The following is a 19,617-nucleotide window of genomic DNA, read 5'->3' on the forward strand; positions in this document are numbered from 1 at the left end:
GACTCTGGAATGGCCTGAGCTGTAATAGCACGTGCTAACCACTACACTACAGCGGCGCCCTTCCATTCACACAGATCAAATCATTACAGCTAGCATAAGGGAAAACAATAACAATGCAGAATACAGTGTAGACGCTACCGAAAAAGTGCAGTGAAGGTAAATGTTAAAGTGCGAGATCATAACAAGGTGGATTGTGAGGTCACCGTATTGTTAAGGAGGTCCATTCAACTGTCTCATAACAGCAGGATAGAAGCTGTCTTTGAGACTGTTGCTGTGTGCTTTTGGGTTTTTGTATCGTCTGCCCAGTGAGAGAGGGAGAGGAGAGAATCGCTGGAGTGGCTGGGGCCTTTGATTACACTGGCTGCTTTAATGAGGCAGTGAGAAGACTATCAGGCATAGGAGCAGAATTAGGCCATTCAGCCCATCAAGTCTGCTCCACGATTCCATCATGGCTGATTCATTACTGCTCTCAGCTCCGTTCTCCCACCTTCTTCCCATAACCTTTGGCATCCTTACTAATCAAGAACCCATTAACATGCACAATACTTGGCCTGCACAGCCGTCTGTGACAATAAATTATACAGATTCACACCGTCCATAGAGGGGAGGATGGTTTCTGTGATATGCTGAGCTGTGTTCACAGCTCTCTATGGTTGCTTGCAGTCACGTGCAGTGCAGTTGCTGTACCACTCGATTATGCATAATTCTCTACATTCAAGAAAGAATTAGATATTGCACTTAGGGCTAGTGAGATCAAGGAATATGGGAAGTAAACCTGAACAGAGTATTGAATTTGGACGATCAGCCAGGATCACATAGAATAGTGTAGTAGGCTCAAAGAACCAAAGGGCCTACATCTGCTCTGACTTTCTATGTTTCTATAATTGTTCTTTCAAAGCATTAAAAAGAAAGATACAGCAACTCTTACATACTCAAGATAGCCTAAAGGATTTTGCAACCTAATGTATAGTAAATGTGGTGTTGTGTTGTAGAATGCAAAACAGAGTGTTTGAGGAGACTGTGATGAAATAAAACTGTATTCTATTGAGGAGGCAATAAGACCATAAGACATAGGAGCAAAATTAGGCATTTCAGCTGAAAAAGTTTGTTCCACCATTCCATCATGGCCGATTTATTATCCCTCTCAACCCCGTTCTCTTGCCTTCCCCCTGTAACCTATGATGCCCTTACTAATCCAGAACCCATCAGCATACCATGCAGTGATGGCATGGTAGCATAATGATTAGCACAAAACTTCGCAGTACCAGTGACTGGGGTTCAATTCCTGCCACTGGCTGTAAGGAGTTTGTATGTTCTCCCTGTGACCGCATGGGTTTCCTCTCGGTGTTCTGGTTTCCTCCCACAGTCCAAAGACATACTGGTTGGTAGGTTAATTGGCCATTGTAAATTGGCTCGTGATTAGGTTGGTCTAAAATTGGGGGAATCTGGGTGGCGTGGCTTGAAACGCCAGAGGGGCCTACTTTGTACTGTCTCTTAATAAATAATTAAAATAAAGAAAACAATATTTTCAAATGAATGTGTTGAAATCTATGATGTTAGTAGATGAAGATTTCAGCTTATTAAACTAATGATATATTGGTTGATGACAATGCATTCTACCATAATAAAAACAGGTGAGCTGCTTTCCCTACCTTGGCACCATCTCTTCCAGACGCTCCTGGTGGACCCTGATATAAATGGAATAAGCAATAGAATCTCATTGTGATCCTAAAACAAAAGACTATGAAAGTAAAGTAATAATATCAGAGAACTATTATCAATGGAGCTGACTATCATAGCATAGTGGTTAAGATAACAGACCAACACCAGAATTCTAGATTACAGATCCAATGTTGTAGGTTCAAATCCCACACTGGGGATATTAAATTCAAGTAATTAAATATAATTAGAAATTTCAAGCAAAACTAATCTCGGTTGTGGAATCACAACTGTTGTGGAAATCAGTCCACAAGGGTCTCAGCCTAAAACATCAACTCATTATTCTTTTCCATAGATGCTGCCTGACCTAGTGAGTTCCTCCAGCATTCTGTGTGGGTTATTGTGTAAGAAACACACGTTCCTTTTCTTCTTTTGCATTACTTATTTAATTTAACTTTTTAAATATATCTATACTTATTACTGTAATTTAATGTTTTATTATTATTTATTTTATCATAAGATGCATTGATCGAGTGGACAGCCTAAGATATTTCCCCAGGGTGGAAGCAGCTAATATGAGTGGCATAATTTTAAGGAGATTAGAGGAAAGTATAAGGTGAGTGTATTTACTAGTGCATTGATAACAGAGCCAATTATATCAAAATGAAAATGATATTATTGAATTGTTCTGTATTTTACTGGAAGCTCTACATTTAGCAGAGGAGATCTGTGAACAAGTAGTTATTGCACTTATTGAAACTTTTTATCTCTTGTCACAATTGGACTTTTATTCAAGTGATGTGGCCCCAGCCCATTGTAATGCGGGTAGAACCGTCATTTCTATTTCTGTTCAGATGAAAGCTGGTAAAGGAAAATAGGGTACAAAATGTAGGTAATCTAATGGTAGATGACATATATAGCCCCCTTCACAATATTTGAAATATATCACAGATACTTTGCTAATGTCAAGGGTGCCCTATCCTCCAAGAGGACCACAAACTTTTCGTAGGGTTTGGAGGCTTGCGGTGCCTCAATGATCCAAAGAGCTATGTTGTCTGGAGGGCCTTGTGCTTTGGCTCTTGGTGGTGTCACCCATGACAAATAGGTCAAAGGGTAGAGGCAAGACTAAGAGTGGTTCACCGGTCCGCCAGACATGGCAGTTCAGCTCAGGGCTAAACGGAAACATCATTGAAATGGAAACATCAGAGATAATTTCTTTATCTGTGTGTGACTGTATGGTCAGACAGAGATGGAGGACCCTCATTGCTGGTGTACTAGGCAGTAAGTGAGTAAGGGGTCCCATCAATTTCAGCGTAGTGGGAATTGATCAGCACACATTTATATTCCCAAAACATAAACCCAAGACATGCAGTAGATGCTGGAAACCTTGAGCAAACACTCAAAACACTGGAGGAACTCAGCAGGTCAGGCATCATCTGTGGAGGGGAATAAAGAGTCAATGTTTTGGGCTGAGATCATTTATCAGGACTGGAAAGGAAGAGGAGAGAAGCCAGAAGCTGAGGGGAGTGGAAGGAGTACAAGATAGTAGGCAATAGGTGAAGCTATGTGAGCGGGGAAGGCGGGTAGGTGGGAAAGGGGTGATGAAGTGAGAAGCTGGGAGGTGAAAGGTGGAAGAGGTAAAGGGCTGAAGAAGGAGGAATCTAATAGGGGAGGATAGTCGGCCATGGAAGAAAGGGAAGGAGGAGGGGAAACAGAGGAAGGTGATGGGCAAGTGAGTAGAAGAGAAAGGATGAGAGGAGAACCAAAATTAGGAATGGTAAAAGGGAGAAGGATCGAGTGGGTAATCCTACTATTCCCTTTGATTAATGCTAGTGAGTTTTATTTCTGTCATGGTGAAAGCTTGCCCATTGATATTTGAGAACCTTTGATGTTTATTAAGTTAAGCATTTCAGGAAAAGAGTAGATACTGACCACTGGACCTCTTCTTCCCTGTTTAATGTGAGATATGTCAGGAGACGGGCCCATAGGTCCCATGGGTCCTCTGGGTCCTGGGGGTCCTGGTGGTCCCTGTTGTCCCTTTGGGCCATTGCTTCCTTTGGAACCAGGGAGACCTGCAGAGCATCAGGTAAAACAACCAGATTATATTAGTGAGGAATGTGCAATAATTATGTTAGATGAGCAGAGGTTCCTCTAAGAACAAAAAGACACAGCAAGTTTTTTTTCATGGGGTGCCATATGCAGAGAGATGCCTGGATCTGTCCACGTACAGGATACCGATTAAAGATTAGCACTATTTGTCAGATGCATCTTGAAACATACAGTGAAATGTGTCATTTGTGTCAAAACAAATCAGCGAGGATTGTGCTGGTGGCAGCCCGCAAGTGTTGCCACACTTCTGGTGTCAACCATAGCATGCTCACAACTTGCTAAACCAAAATAGGAATAGGGGAGGAAACTGGAGCAAGCAAAGGCAACACATGGGGCCTCATGGCAAATGTACTGGCTCCTTACAGACGTGTTGTGTGTTCAGAGGTGCTCTTCTTTGTCAGAGCTGGAGAGCAGCCAATACCTGCCTAAGGAACATCTGCAGGCATTCTGACCTCTGCAAGGGACTGGCAGCTGTTGGTGGACCTCGAAGGGCAGCTGAAGTTCTCCAACCATATCGCAGCCACCACCCTGCAACCAGACATTGTCCTAGTGTCTGAGTCGACTAAGCAAGTGGTGCTGCTGGAGCTGACAGTCCCATGGGAAGATAGCTTGGAAGAGGCCTTTGAAGGGAAGCTCTCCAAGTACGCAGGACTGGTCAGCAACTATCAGCAGGCTGGATGGAGAGCGAGGTCTCTCCCAGTGGAGGTTGGTTGTAGGGGATTCATAGCCCGTTCTTTAGTTAGAGCCTTCAGCATTTTGGGCATCAAGGGAGAGAGGAAGAGAAGAGCCATCTGCAGTACCACCGATGCGGCAGAGAGGGCCTCAAGATGGCTGTGGCTCAAAAGAGGGGAGCCATGGAGTCACAAGTAGCTAGCCATCTGGACACAAGCTGGGGTCTGATCAGCCCCGGCTGGGTCACCTGGAGGAGGTTGTATGATGTTGAAAGACCTGAAACACCCGATGATTCCAGGAACATCACTGAAGACGTGTCCAGAAGCATCAATAGATGTATTTACACAGCTTGTAACACACGGTCACCAAGGTACTGGAGCAGTTAGCGTGAAGCTATTACAGCTCAGGGCATTACAGTTCAGAGTTCATTTCTGGTGCTGTGAAAAGTCTCTGGACATGTTCACAGTGGAATGCATTGGTTTTCCTTGGGTGCTCCAGTTTCCTCCCACAGTTCAAAGCCATACTGTGTAGGTTAAATGGTCATTGTAAATTGTCCCGTGATTAGGTTTGGGTCAAATTGGGGTTGTTGGGGGTTATACAGTGGCTCGGTTCGAAGGTTTGGAAGGGTCTACTCTGTGGTGTATCACTAAATAAATAAATTAAATTGAGTTACGGTCGCCTTCCTGTCAGTTTGAACCACTCTGGACATTCTCCTCTGACCTCTCTCATTGACAAGGCATTTTTGCCCGCAGAACTGCTGCTCACTGGATTTTTTTTGGGACCATTTTCTGTAAACTCTAGAGATTGCTATGCATGAAAACCCCAGGAGTTTCTGAGATACTCAGATAACCCCCTCTGGCGCCAACAATCATTCCATGGTCAAAATCACTTGGGTCACAATTCTTCACATTTGTTGTTTGGTCTGAATTGCAACTGAACCTCTTGACCATGTCTACATGTTTTATGCATTGAATTGGTATTAGAGGCAGACAAATTCATTCGCAGAGAGAGAGAACTTCGTACAGGTCGGGGAGAAGAGTGTAAAAAGGGAGTGTTTCGTGGGGCTTGGTGCATTAGTGGCGGACCAATCGATTCACAATTCATTAGCAGGAGCAAATAGAAATAAAGCAGGGTCAAAGCAGAGCGGCCATTGTGTGAGTGGACCAGCGTAGGAGTGGGAACTTGAGGCTTTGGCAGGAAGGCACAGATAAGTAGCACATAAGACTTTTGTAAGGGCTCAGTAAAAAGTCACTAAATTGCAGCGATTTAAATAAAGGAGGGATGATGCAGGATCAGGTGATGTGCTGTAGCTGCATGATGTGGGAGCTGGTGGACCCCACTGGGATTCCTGGTAACCACATCTGCAGGAAGTGTTGGCGCTTTGGAACTCGGGTTCAAAGTTGATGACCTGAAATCTGAGCTTCAAACACTGCGACACATCAGGGAGGGGGAGAGTTACCTGGATTGTCTGTTTCAGGAGGTAGTCTCACCCATTAGCTGCCTCAAATTCAGTCTATGGTGAGGGACAAGAGGGGGTGTGACTGCGAGTGAGGTGGGTGGTGGGATCCAAGTGACAGTGCTGGAGGAGCCTCAGCTCTTGAGCTTGTCCAACAGTCTGAGATTCTTGCTCCCTGTGTGGATGAGAGTGGGGGCTGTAGGAAGGATGAGTAACCTAACTGTGGCACAGTAGTTCAGGGAGCCATTCAAGAGGGGGGAGAAAAGAGAAATGTAGTGGTAATTGGAGATAGTATAGTCGGGAATAGACAAAGTTCACTGTCACAAGGAGAGAGTGTCACGAAGACTGTATTGCTTGCCTGGTGCCCGGGTTCGGGACATCTTATCTGACCTGCAGAAGAATTTGCAGTAGGAGAGGAAAGATCCAGTTGTCGTGGTCTATGTGGGTACCAACAACATAGGTAAAATAAGGAAAGATGTTCTGCTGTGGGAATTTGAGCAGCTAGGGACTAAATTAAAAAGCAGAACCAAAAAGGTAGTAGTCTCTGGATTACTACCTGAGCCACACTGCAAATTGGCATAAGGTCAAGAATTTTAGTGAGTTAAATGTGTGGCTCAAGGATTGGGTGGGAGAAGTGGGAAATTGGCACCAGTATTGGGGAATGAGAGAGCTGTTCCAATGGGACGGGCTCCACCTGAATCGTGATGGGACCTGGATCTCATAAATAGGGCTTTAAACTAAATTGTAGTGGGGTGGGTTCAACAAATTGGAGAAGTATTGATAATATAAAAGAGAAAAGTGTGGATGAAGATAAAGAAAAAGCAAAAGAAAAAAGAGAAAAGTAAGACTGGAGTGAAGAAAAGTCAAGTGCGAAAGAGAAAAAGATTACAAGATTTTAAAAGCACGATGGGTGTAAGGGCATTTTATCTGAATGTCCATAGTATTTGAAATAAGGTCAATGAATTTGTGGCACAAATCAGTACAAAGGGGTATGACTTAGTGGCCATTACAGAAATGTGGTTGAAGGATGGAGAGGATTGGGAACAAAATATCGAAGGATATCAGGTAATACGGAAGGATAGGCAGGAAGGGAAGGGAGGTGGGGTAGCACTCTTAATTAAAGATGAGATCAGGACGATAGTGAGAGATGATACAAGATCTAAGGAGCAGAATGTTGAATCTATCTGGGTAGAGATTAGGAATAGTAAAGGGAAAAATCACTGGTAGGAGTTGTCTATTGGTCACCGAATAATAACATTACAATGGCACAGGCAATAAAAACAGAAATATCTGAGGCATGTAAGAATGGAACAGCAGATATCGTGAGGGACTTTAACTTGCACATAGATTGGGTGAATCAAGTGGTTGAGGCAGTCTTGAGGAGGACTTCATAGAATGCATCCATGATGGCTTTCTTGAACAGCAGTTACTGAACCTACAAGGGAACATGTTATCTTAGATCTGGTCCTGTGCAATGAGACAGGTAAAATTAGTGATCTTGTAGTTAGGGATCCTCTTAGAAAGAGGGATCACAGTATGATTGAATTTCTCATACAAAAAGAAGGTTCAACAGTGTATTAAAACTAGTGTATTATGCCTAAACAATGGAGGCTACAATAGGATGAGGGAGGATTTGGCTAGTGTAGACTGGGAGCACAGGCGGTATGGTGGGATGGTTGAGGAACAGTGGAAGACTTTCAAAGAGGTCTGTAAGTGTGGGGAGAGCCAGCCTTGGATGACTAAGGAAATAAAAGAAGGCATCAAACTAAAAGCTCATGCATACAAAGTCGCCAAGAGTAGTGGGAAACTGGAAGATTGGGAAAACTTTAAAAAGCACCAAAGTAATACTAAGCGAACAATAAAGAAAGGGATCATAGATTATGAAAATAAACTAGCACAAAATATAAAAATGGATGGATAAATTTTTTATAATTATATAAAACAGAAAAGGGTGTCTAAAGTGAATGTAGGTTCCTTGGTGGACGAGAAGGGGGAATTGATATTGGGTAATGAGGAAATGGCCGAGCTTTGAATGACTCTTTTGTGTCAGTCTTCACGATGGAGAACATGTCTAACATGCCAAAGAAAGATGTTATGCATGTGATGGGAGGTGAGGACCTCAATAGAATAGCAATCACTAAAGAGTTATTGCTGGACAAACTTGTGGGCCTGAAGATAGATAAGTCCCCTGGTCCTGATGGAATGCACCCAGTGTACTGAAAGAAATGGTAGAAGTTATAATACAGGGTTTGGTAATAATTTACCAAAATTCTCTAGACTCTGGCAGATCCTAGTGGATTGGAAAATGGCAAATGTCACGTCACTGTTCAAAGAAGAATATAGGCAAAAGGCAGGTAACTATAGGCCAGTTAGTTTAACATCAGTAGTTGGGAAAATGTTTGAAGCTATCATTAAAGAAGAAATAACGAGGCATCTGGAAAGAAATGGATCCATCAGGCAGACACAGCATGGATTCAGCAAAGGCAGGTCCTGTTTGACAAACTTACTGGCGTTGTTTGAGGATATAATGTATTAGTGTCTACAGAGGATTGGTTAACCAATAGAAAGCAGAGAGTTGGGATACACTGGTGTTACTCTGGTTGGCAATCAGTGGTGAGTGATGTGCTGCAGCGGTTGGTGCTGAGCCTGAACTGTTCACGATATACATTAATGATCTGGAAGGGCGGCCAAGTTTAGTGTATCTGAATTTGCTGATGATACTAAATTGAGCGGAAAAGCAAATTGTGCAGAAGATACGGAGAGAAGCTATGCAGAGAAATATAGATAGGCTAAGTGAGTGAGCAAAGCTCTGGTCGATGGAGTACAATGTTGGTAAATGCAAGGTCATCCACTTTGGAAGGAAAAAAAGAAAGAGCAGATTATTATTTAATTAGTAAAAAATTGCAGCATGCTGCTGTGCAAAGGGACTTGGGTGTCTTGTGCATGAATCACAAAAGGTTGGTTTGCAGATGCAGCAGGCTATCAAGAAGGGAAATAGAATGTTGGTCTTCATTGCTAGAGGGATTAAATTTAAGAGCAGGGAGCTTAAGCTGCAACTGTACAGACTACTGGTGAAGCCAAACCTGGAGTACTGCATGCGGTTCTGGTCTCCTTACTTGAGGAAGGATATACTGGATTTGGAGGCGGTGCAGAGGAGGTTCACCAGATTGATTCCAGAGGGGAGGGGACTAGTGGAGAGATTGAGTTGCCTGGGACTGTACTCGCTGTAATTCAGAAGAATGAGAGGAGATCTTATAGAAACATACATAATCATGGAAGGAATAGATAAGATAGAGGCAGGAAAGTTGTTTCCACTGATAGGTGAGACTAGAACTAAGGGACATAGTCTCAAGATTTGGGGGAGTAGATTTTGGACAGAGATGAGGAGGAACTACTTTTCCCAGAGAGTGGTAAATCTGTGGAATTCTCTGCTGAATGAAGCAGTGGAGGCTACCTCAGTAAATATATTTAAGACAAGGTTGGATATATTTTTGCATAGTAGGAGAATTAAAGGTTATGGGGAAAAGGCAGGTAGGTGGAGATGAGTCCATGGCCAGATCAGCCATGATCTTATTGAATGGTGGAGCAGGTTTGACGGGCTAGATGACCTACTCCTGCTCCCATTTCTTATGTTCTTATGTAGATATACTTTGAATAATATTTTAACTAATATTTTTTATGTGTGTCTGTGATATATATTTTGTGAGTGCATTGTGGTCTGGAGGAACATTATTTCATTTGGTTGTATATATGTACAGGCAAATGACAATAAACCTGAACCTTAATCTCAGATGTTGTTGCCTTCTGGACTCAATACTGATTCCTACTTCAGGCAGTTTACATTTTCTGCTTGATTCTGCTGCAGGTCATGTTTATTAATGGTTCAGTTTTTGTCTACACCAGCACATTTCTCACAGAACAACATTTTGCAGACATCACCACTAGACTGGGTCAGATATCCTACTTCTGTAAACTACAGATGGAGATAATCAATTCATTGAAGAACAGTTTCTTCATCTGTAACCAAGCTCAGATCCAATAATCTAATCCTAAAGCCAGAATTGCACATTATAAAACTGTCACATAGACATTATAATTGGCCAAAAGAAGCTCTAAAATTGTATACTTATTATTGAGGGGAATGACCATAGGCGTACTCTGCACTGGCTGTGTAGTTCCCCTCCTTCTCCTGACGGTCACCCTGTTACTTGTCTTCCGCAATCTAGGGGTAACTACCTGCCTGTAGCTCCTGTCTATCACATCCTCTTTCTCCGGTATGATTTGAAGGTTATTGAGCTGCAGCTCCAGTTCTTTAATACACTCTCCCAGGAGCTGCTACTTGATGCACCTGGTGCAGATATGTTTATCTGGGAGACTGGAGGTCTCCCAGACCTCCCGCATCCCATACAGAGTACAAAACCCTGCCCCTGTAGCCACCCTCACCAAACAGTTATGTTCTAATAGATGAGAAATGAGCAAATAAGAACAGAAAGAGGGTAATTTACAAGATACTTCACCCAAGCCTGATGAGCCAAAGTCACGGTAAACACTGGCACACTGAAAAGAATGGCCACTCTGCTTGCACTTGAATTCCAAAGAACGTCCAAGGATACACGGTGTATCGGAAGGATAGGAAGGTAGGCAGAGGGAGAGGCGTGGCTTTATTGGTAAGAAATGATATTAAATCATTAGAAAGAGGTGATATAGGATCGGAAGGTGCAGAATCTTTATGGGTTGAGCTAAACATAGAAACATAGAAAATAGGTGCAGGAGTAGGCCATTCGGCCCTTCGAGCCTGCACCGCCATTTATTATGATCATGGCTGATCATCCAACTCAGAACCCTGCACCAGCCTTCCCTCCATACCCCCTGATCCCCGTAGCCACAAGGGCCATATCTAACTCCCTCTTAAATATAGCCAATGAACTGGCCTCAACTGTTTCCTGTGGCAGAAAATTCCACAGATTCACCACTCTTTGTGTGAAGAAGTTTTTCCTAATCTCAGTCCTAAAAGGCTTCCCCCTTATCCTCAAACTGTGACCCCTCGTTCTGGACTTCCCCAACATCGGGAACAATCTTCCTGCATCTAGCCTGTCCAATCCCTTTAGGATTTTATACGTTTCAATCAGATTCCCCCTCAATCTTCTAAATTCCAACGAGTACAAGCCTAGTTCATCCAGTCTTTCTTCATATGAAAGTCCTGCCATCCCAGGAATCAATCTGGTGAACCTTCTTTGTACTCCCTCTATGGCAAGGATGCCTTTCCTCAGATTAGGGGACCAAAACTGCACACAATACTCCAGGTGTGGTCTCACCAAGGCCTTGTACAACTGCAGTAGTACCTCCCTGCTCCTGTACTCGAATCCTCTCGCTATAAATGCCAGCATACCATTTGCCTTTTTCACCGCCTGCTGTACCTGCATGCCCACTTTCAATGACTGGTGTATAATGACACCCAGGTCTCGTTGCACCTCCCCTTTTCCTAATCGGCCACCATTCAGATAATAATCTGTTTTCCTATTTTTGCCACCAAAGTGGATAACTTCACATTTATCCACATTAAATTGCATCTGCCATGAATTTGCCCACTCACCCAACCTATCCAAGTCACCCTGCATCCTCTTAGCATCCTCCTCACAGCTAACACTGCCGCCCAGCTTCGTGTCATCCGCAAACTTGGAGATGCTGCATTTAATTCCCTCATCCAAGTCATTAATATATATTGTAAACAACTGGGGTCCCAGCACTGAGCCTTGTGGTACCCCACTAGTCACCCCCTGCCATTCTGAAAAGGTCCCGTTTATTCCCACTCTTTGCTTCCTGTCTGCTAACCAATTCTCTATCCACATCAATACCTTACCCCCAATACCCAATAAGGAATAGCAGGGGTAAAAGGACCCTGACAGCAGTTATTTATAGGCCTCCAAACAGCTGCAGGGATGTGGACTACAAATTACAACTGGAAATAGAAAAGGCTTGTCAGAAGGGCAGTGTTATGATAATTGTGGGGGATTTTAACATGCGAGTAGATTGGAAAAATCAGGTTGGCACTGGATCTCAAGAGAGAGAATTTGTAGAATGTCTGCGAGATGGCTTTTTAGAACAGCTTGTTGTTGAGCCCACTAGGGGATCGGCTGTACTGGATTGGGTATTGTGTAATGAACCGGAGGTGATTGGAGAGATTGAGGTGAAGGAATCCTTAGGAGGCAGTGATCATAACATGATTGAGTTCACTGTGAAATTAGAAAAAGAGAAGCTGAAATCTGATGTGTCGGTGTTTCAGTGGAGTAAAGGAAATTACAGTGGCATGAGAGAGGAACTGGCCAAAGTTGACTGGAAAGAGACACTGGCGGGAAAGACAGCTGAGCAGCAGTGGCTGGAGTTTATGCGAGAAATGAGGAATGTGCAAGACAGGTATATTCCAAAAAAGAAGAAATTTTCGAGTGGAAAAAGGATGCAACCGTGGTTGACAAGAGAAGTCAAAGCCAAAGTTAAAGCAAAGGAGAGGGCATACAAGGAAGCAAAAATTAGTGGGAAGACAGAGGATTGGGAAGTTTTTAAAACCTTACAAAAGGAAACCAAGAAGGTCATTAAGAGAGAAAAGATTAACTATGAAAGGAAACTAGCAAATAATATCAAAGAGGATACTAAAAGCTTTTTCAAGTATATAAAGAGTAAAAGACAGGTGAGAGTAGATATAGGACCAATAGAAAATGATACTGGAGAAATTGTAATGGGAGATGAGGAGATGGCAGAGGAACTGAACAAGTATTTTGCATCAGTCTTCACTGAGGAAGACAGCAGGATACCGGACACTCAAGGGTGGCAGGGAAGAGAAGTGTGCGCAGTCACAATTACGACAGAGAAAGTACTCAGGAAGCTGAATAGGCTAAAGGTCGATAAATCTCCTGGACCAGATGGAATGCACCCTCGTGTTCTGAAGGAAGTAGCTGTGGAGATTGCGGAGGCATTAGCGATGATCTTTCAAAAGTCAATAGATTCTGGCATGGTTCCGGAAGACTGGAAGATTGCAAATGTCACTCCGCTATTTAAGAAGGGGGCAAGGAAGCAAAAAGGAAATTATAGACCTGTTAGCTTGACGTCGGTGGTTGGGAAGTTGTTGGAGTCGATTGTCAAGGATGAGGTTACAGAGTACCTGGAGGCATATGACAAGATAGGCAGAACTCAGCATGGATTCCTTAAAGGAAAATCTTGCCTGTCAAACCTATTACAATTTTTTGAGGAAATTACCAGTAGGCTAGACAAGGGAGATGTAGTGGATGTTGTATATTTGGATTTTCAGAAGGCCTTTGACAAGGTGCCACACATGAGGCTACTCAACAAGATAAGAGCCCATGGAATCACAGGAAAGTTACATACGTGGATAGAGCGTTGGCTGATTGGCAGGAAACAGACAGTGGGAATAAAGGGATCCTATTCTGGTTGGCTGCCGGTTACCAGTGGTGTTCCACAGGGATCAGTGTTGGGGCCGCTTCTTTTTACATTGTACATCAACAATTTGGATTATGGAATAGATGGCTTTGTGGCTAAGTTTGCTGATGATACGAAGATAGGTGGAGGGGCCGGTAGTGCTGAGGAAACGGAGAGTCTGCAGAGAGACTTGGATAGATTTGAAGAATGGGCAGAGAAGTGGCAAATGAAGTACAATGTTGGAAAGTGTATGGTTATGCACTTCGGCAGAAAAAATAAATGGGCAGACTATTATTTAAATGGGGAAAGAATTCAAAGTTCTGAGATGCAATGGGACTTGGGAGCCCTCGTACAGGATTCCCATAAAGTTAACCTCCAGGTTGAGTCAGTAGTGAAGAAGGCGAATGCAATGTTGGCATTCATTTCTAGAGGAATAGAGTATAGGAGCAGGGATGTGATGTTGAGGCTCTATAAGGCGCTGGTGAGACCTCACTTGGAGTACTGTGGGCAGTTTTGGTCTCCTTATTTAAGAAAGGATGTGCTGATGTTGGAGAGGGTACAGAGAAGATTCACTAGAATGATTCCGGGAATGAGAAGGTTAACATATGAGGAAAGTTTGTCCACTCTTGGACTGTATTCCTTGGAGTTTAGAAGAATGAGGGGAGACCTCATAGAAACATTCCGAATGTTAAAAGGCATGGACAGAGTGGATGTGGCAAAGTTGTTTCCCATGATGGGGGAGTCTAGTACGAGAGGGCATGACTTCAGGATTGAAGGGCGCCCTTTCAGAACAGAAATGCGAAGAAATTTTTTTAGTCAGAGGGTGGTGAATCTATGGAATTTGTTGCCACGGGCAGCAGTGGAGGCCAAGTCATTGGGTGTATTTAAGGCAGAGATTGATAGGTATCTGAGTAGCCAGGGCATCAAAGGTTATGGTGAGAAGGCGGGTCAGTGGGACTAAATAGGATAAAATGGATCAGCTCATGATAAAATGGTGCAGCAGACTCGATGGGCCGAATGGCCTACTTCTGCTCCTTTGTCTTATAGTCTTATGAATTATTTTCATTGGCCATTCCTAATGAATCCCTCTTGCTGATTAACCACTCCTCAACTCAAGGTAACTGCCGCAAAACTCTGCCTTAAAATCTCGATTACCGCCTGATTAAAAAGTATCTCTTTTTACACACCCCTGACATCGATTGTCCAACTCAGAAAATCTAGCTCCAAGCTCTGCTTTTTAAATCTGGAATGCGGCCCTGACTGAAAGGTAGTTCTTTTTACGCACCCCTGACGTTGATTGTCCAAGTGCCTTTGGATATTCAGCTGTGATAAAAGCACTAAATAAACAGAAATTATTCTGTTTGTTGTTGCAAAATCATTACAAAGTCAATTGGTAATAATATAATAGGAAGAAACAGAACAATGGAAAAGGTCCAGAGAAGATTCACGAGACTAACTCGGGAATTAAATGGTTAACATCCGAGGAGATTTTTATGGCATTTAAAAGAATGAAGTGGGGTGGTAGAATCTCACTGAGAACAGTTGATTATTGTAAGGTCTTGATGGAGTTGATGTGGAGAGGATGTTTCCTTTACTGGGGGAGCCTCAGAACTCACACCACCAGGTTCAGGAACATTTTTACCCCTCGACAATCAGACTTTTGAACCAAAGGGGATAACTTCACTCAACTTCACTTGCCCCATCATTGAAATGTTCCCACGACCTATTGACTCACTTTCAAAGCCTCTTCATCTCATGTTCTCAATAATTTTTGCTTACTTATTTATTATCATTATTTCTTTCCATTTGTACATGCATCGTTTGTTGTCTTTTGGACACTGGTTGGTGCAGTCTTTCATTGATTCTGTTACGGTTATTATTCTATCGTTTTATTGAGTAAGCCCTCAAGATAATGAATATCAGGGTTGTGTGTGGTGACAAATATGTACTTTGATAATACATTTACTTTGAACTCTAAGTCGACTACCCGAGGGCACAGCCTCAGCATAGAAGGACATCTCTTTAGAACAGAGATGAGGAGGAATTTCTTTAACTAGAGGGCATTGAATCTGTGGAATTCATTGCCACAGATGGCTCTGAAGCCAAGTCATTGGGTATATTTATTGTGGAGGTTGACAGGTTCTTACTTATTAAGAGCATCAACAGTTATAGGGTGAAGGCAGAAGAATGGGGTTGAGAGGGATAATAAATCAGCCATGATGGAATAATGGAGCAGACATAAATGGGCTGAATGGCCTAATTCTGCTCCTATATCTTTGGTATTATGGACCTTTGGTCATTTTTGATGTGTCCATTGTTCGATTCTTACTCTAGAAACCAACACTACTGACCCATTATTTCTCCCCAGAAATGCATTTAGTTGACCTTCAAATCTAATCCATAATATTTCAATAGGCCCTTCTGTTTATTCCATGCTGAGATTACTTTTTGAACCAAATAGACTCAAAGAGTCTTAGAACACTTCAGACAGATACAGCCCCTTGAGCCCATCTAGTCCATACTGAACTATCAATCTACCTAGTCTTAAATGAACCCAAATCCACCTCTTCCACTGGCAGCACACTCCACACTCTCACCACCCTCTGAGTGAATACGTTCCCCTTAAACATTTCATCTTTCACCTTTAACCCATGACCTGTAGTCCTAGTCTCACCAAACCTCACTGGAAAATAATGATGGTTCAAGAACAATTGCTACCCCTCAACCACAATTGCTACCCCTCAACCATCAAGCTCTTGAACAAAAGGGGATAACTACACTCACTTGCCCATCCAATAAGATGTTCCCACGACCAATGATCTCACTTGGAAGACATTTTATCTTGTTATTTCATGTTCTCAATATTCATTGCTATTTAACTGTATTTGCATTTTGCACAGTTTATTGTCTTCTGGTTGATCTTTTATTGATCCTGTTACCGTTACTATTCTATAGATTTGCGAAGTATGCCCGCAGAAAAATGAATTTCGGGGTTGTATGTGGTGACATTTATGTACTCTATAATAAAATTTAGTTTAACCTTTGAAATTTGTTTGCTGCTTCATTCTTCAGAATTTTTAACTTGCTTTTCCGGCATTTGAAGTTGAAAAGATAAAGAATCGCAGGTTATAGTATGAAAGTTGCCTTATTACCTGCTGGTCCCGAAGGCCCAGGAAGCCCAGCAAATCCAGAATTGTAACTGTTGGAAGAAAATAACTTCTGGCTGTTTGATTTTTGTTTACTAATATCATCAACATTGTTGGGCAGTGAAGTGATCTAAAAGAAAGATAAAATCTGTTGTTAATCAATGAATTAATTTGTTGTTAATGTTGCATAACCTTCAAGAGGACCACAATATTATTGTTGGGTTTGGAGGCTTGTGTGCCTCAGTGACCCAGAGAGCTATGTCAGCTGAAGTCAGGGCTTTATGCTTTGACTCTGGGTAGGGTCACCCATGCCAAACAGGTCAAAGTTTAAAGGCCAGATGAGTAGTCCACAGGTCCTCCAGGTATGGAGGTTCAGCTCAGTGCTAACATCCCTGATTGGTAAAATAAACTAGTTAGGGAAACAGCACTGAAGAATTCTTCTACATCTGAGTGGCCAAGACCAGACAGAGATGAAGGACCTTCACTGCTGTCCGAAATGCCATGGTGTTAAGGATAGTAAGTAAATGCTGTATAGAACAGAAAAATACAGCACAGTACAGGCCCTTTGGCCCACGATGTTGGATTAACACGCTAACCTCCTCCAAGGTCAACCTAGCTGTTCCCTCCACATAGCCTTCCATTTTTCTTTCATCCATGTTCCAGATTCTGCACATTCTCTGATATAATCACTTCTTGAAAGATCATACAATTTCTCTGCAATATTTCTTCTACAATTGAAGTCTATTTCTCTTCATATGATCTAAAAGTGGTAACTGTCAGAAAATCTGACTCTAATGGAGCCGTTACCACATTCAGTCAACTATTCTGACATGAAGAGCAGTCACAGCAACATTAAAGTCTGAAAGGAATGAAGGGTAGGTTATATCATTTGTGATGACTACCTTGTACAACTGGACTTGGACTTTCAGGGTCGAGAGAGTGGGACTGCCCCTGTGGAATGGCTTTTCCACTTTAGGAACTCTCCCACACAGGCTTCAAAACTGTCATCGAGGATACCATGGACAACCACCCAATCAAATAACCTTACGATTAACAACGTTTACCATTGGAAGTAAGTGTCTCAAGGGAAGAAGGCTTGATGCAAATTAATCCCCTTGCCTTTTGCTTTAGCTGTAGAACTGTTTGCTTTATCTGCTGGAACTCCTCACAGGTTGTGGAACAGGTGTCAGCTTCCATCACGGTGTCGGACTTTAGATACTGGCCAGCTAAAAGAGTCGAAGCAAAATGAGGAATAGGTCATTTTTAAAATTTAGTGTTTAATAAACAGTCAATGATTAGTTAATTAGCGAGTCTGCTGTTTTTCTGATTCAGCAGTTTTGTTTTTTATTTTGGTGGTGCTGAAAAATAACACTGATGCACTAGGGAATAGAATACAGGCTATAAATGGATAGAACGATAAAAAAGTAGGGTGCCTAAGGCTTTTGCACAGTGCTCTATGGAGAGGAGAGTGAGTTTGTAAATCTGGCGGGAGCAAAAGATGTTGGGAATGGCGAGGATGGAATGTTGTGGGGGGGGGGTGTGGGACAGATGGCAAAGAAGGAGTGCCAGGGTCAGGGGTGGCATGTGTGCAGACACACCCAGCCCTGAGACACCAGGCGAGGTCATTTGATTCCAAACAATTGGTTTATTGATCATTGCAGAATGTCTCTTTAGCACTTTGCACTCTCTCCCCTCTCCATTCCCCTTTCCCCAACCGTGATTCCCCTTTCTCTGCCCCCTTCCCACTCTCGTTCCACAACAGAGACCCATATTAGAACCAGGCTTATCATAAGGGAGACTACAGATGCTAAACACCAGAGATTCTGCAGATGCAGGAAATCCAAAGCAACACACACAAAATGCTGGATGAACTCTGCAAATCAGGCAGCAACTATAGAGGGGAATAAACAGTTAACATTTCAGTCTGAGACCCTTCATCAGGGCTGCAAAAGGCTGGGGCAGAAGCCAGAATAAGATGGCGGAAGGAGGGGAACATTCTGCACAGAAACAGGCTCTCTGGCCCAGCAACTGTGAACCAGCCATCAACCACCCATTTACCGTTGTCCTACATTAATCTCATTCTCCATATATTCTATCAATTCCCTCACACCCCTCTCCTCAGATTCTACCACTCTCCCACTCACTTGTGGTGGCCAATTAACCTGACTACCCACACAGCCCTGTGGTGTGGGAGGAAACTGGAGCACCCAGAGAAAACCCATGTGATCACAGAGGGAGCATGCAAACTCCACACAGACAGAACCAGAGGTCAAAATTGAACACGTGCCTCTGGCACGGTGAGGCAGTGTCTCTACTGGCCACGCTAAGGCACAATAGTGCAGTTAGTAACTCATTGGTGGTAAAGGGACGAGAAAAGAAAGGAAAGATGAGTCTAAACAAAAGATAGGATGAGCAGCCAGTTCAACTGTGGCTCAGTCGGTCATATCACTGACTTGACAGTCAATCAAGGTAGGCTGAAGTTCCACTGTACAATGTTGAACACCAGCTTCTGCCCGGCATTCAACAGCAAAAGCTTCAGTGTGTCCAGAAGAATTGAAAATGAACGAAGAAGAATTATTGCTTCTACCTAATGTCTGATGAGGACCTGTAGTTACAATTTTGGTGTTAGTAAGGACCTTAATAAACTGCTAGAAACATAGAACCCATAACAGTACAGGCACAGCCTCAGAATGGAAGGATATCCCTTTGGAACAGAGATGAGGAGGAATTTCTTTAGCTAGAAGGTGTTAAATCTGTGAAGGCAAGTCATAGAATATATTTAAAGCGGAGGTTGCTACATCCTTGACTCGCAAAGGCGTCAAAGGTTAGGGGGAGAAGGCAGGAGAATGAGGCTGAGAGGGAAAATAAATCAGCCATGATTGAATAGAGGAGCAGCCTTGATGGGCCAAATGGCATAATTCTGCTCCTATGTCTTATGGTATAATTGTCAGTACAGGCCCTTCAGCCCATGATGTTGTGCTGGCCCTTAGCCTCCTCTAAGATCCATCTAACACATCCCTTTTACATAGTCTTCCATTTCCCACTAATGGAGAAGGCTTTAGGAGTAAAACCTGTGGAAAAATCCGGAGCTGAATTCCCTAAGGCAGTCCAACTTTGAGTTCAACGCCGACTGACAACTCCTGT

At 43.0% G+C, this 19,617-nt stretch overlaps 1 protein-coding gene across 2 annotated transcripts in view; it reads right to left on the reverse strand.

The window, feature by feature from the left end:
* The window catches only part of ccbe1 (collagen and calcium binding EGF domains 1), a 444,507-nt gene that overhangs the window by 16,983 nt on the left and 407,907 nt on the right, over window positions 1–19,617 (reverse strand). For both annotated transcript variants that reach the window (XM_063042052.1, XM_063042051.1), the window contains exons 6-9: window positions 17,593–17,699; window positions 16,480–16,603; window positions 3,592–3,731; window positions 1,653–1,688 (exon numbers count right to left, since the gene is read on the reverse strand). In XM_063042052.1, coding sequence (XP_062898122.1) covers window positions 1,653–1,688; window positions 3,592–3,731; window positions 16,480–16,603; window positions 17,593–17,699 — 407 coding nt within the window. The remainder of the gene's footprint in view (window positions 1–1,652; window positions 1,689–3,591; window positions 3,732–16,479; window positions 16,604–17,592; window positions 17,700–19,617) is intronic.

The sequence above is a fragment of the Mobula hypostoma genome, chromosome 3 (assembly GCF_963921235.1).
Source record: "Mobula hypostoma chromosome 3, sMobHyp1.1, whole genome shotgun sequence".
Lineage (NCBI taxonomy): Eukaryota > Metazoa > Chordata > Chondrichthyes > Myliobatiformes > Myliobatidae > Mobula > Mobula hypostoma.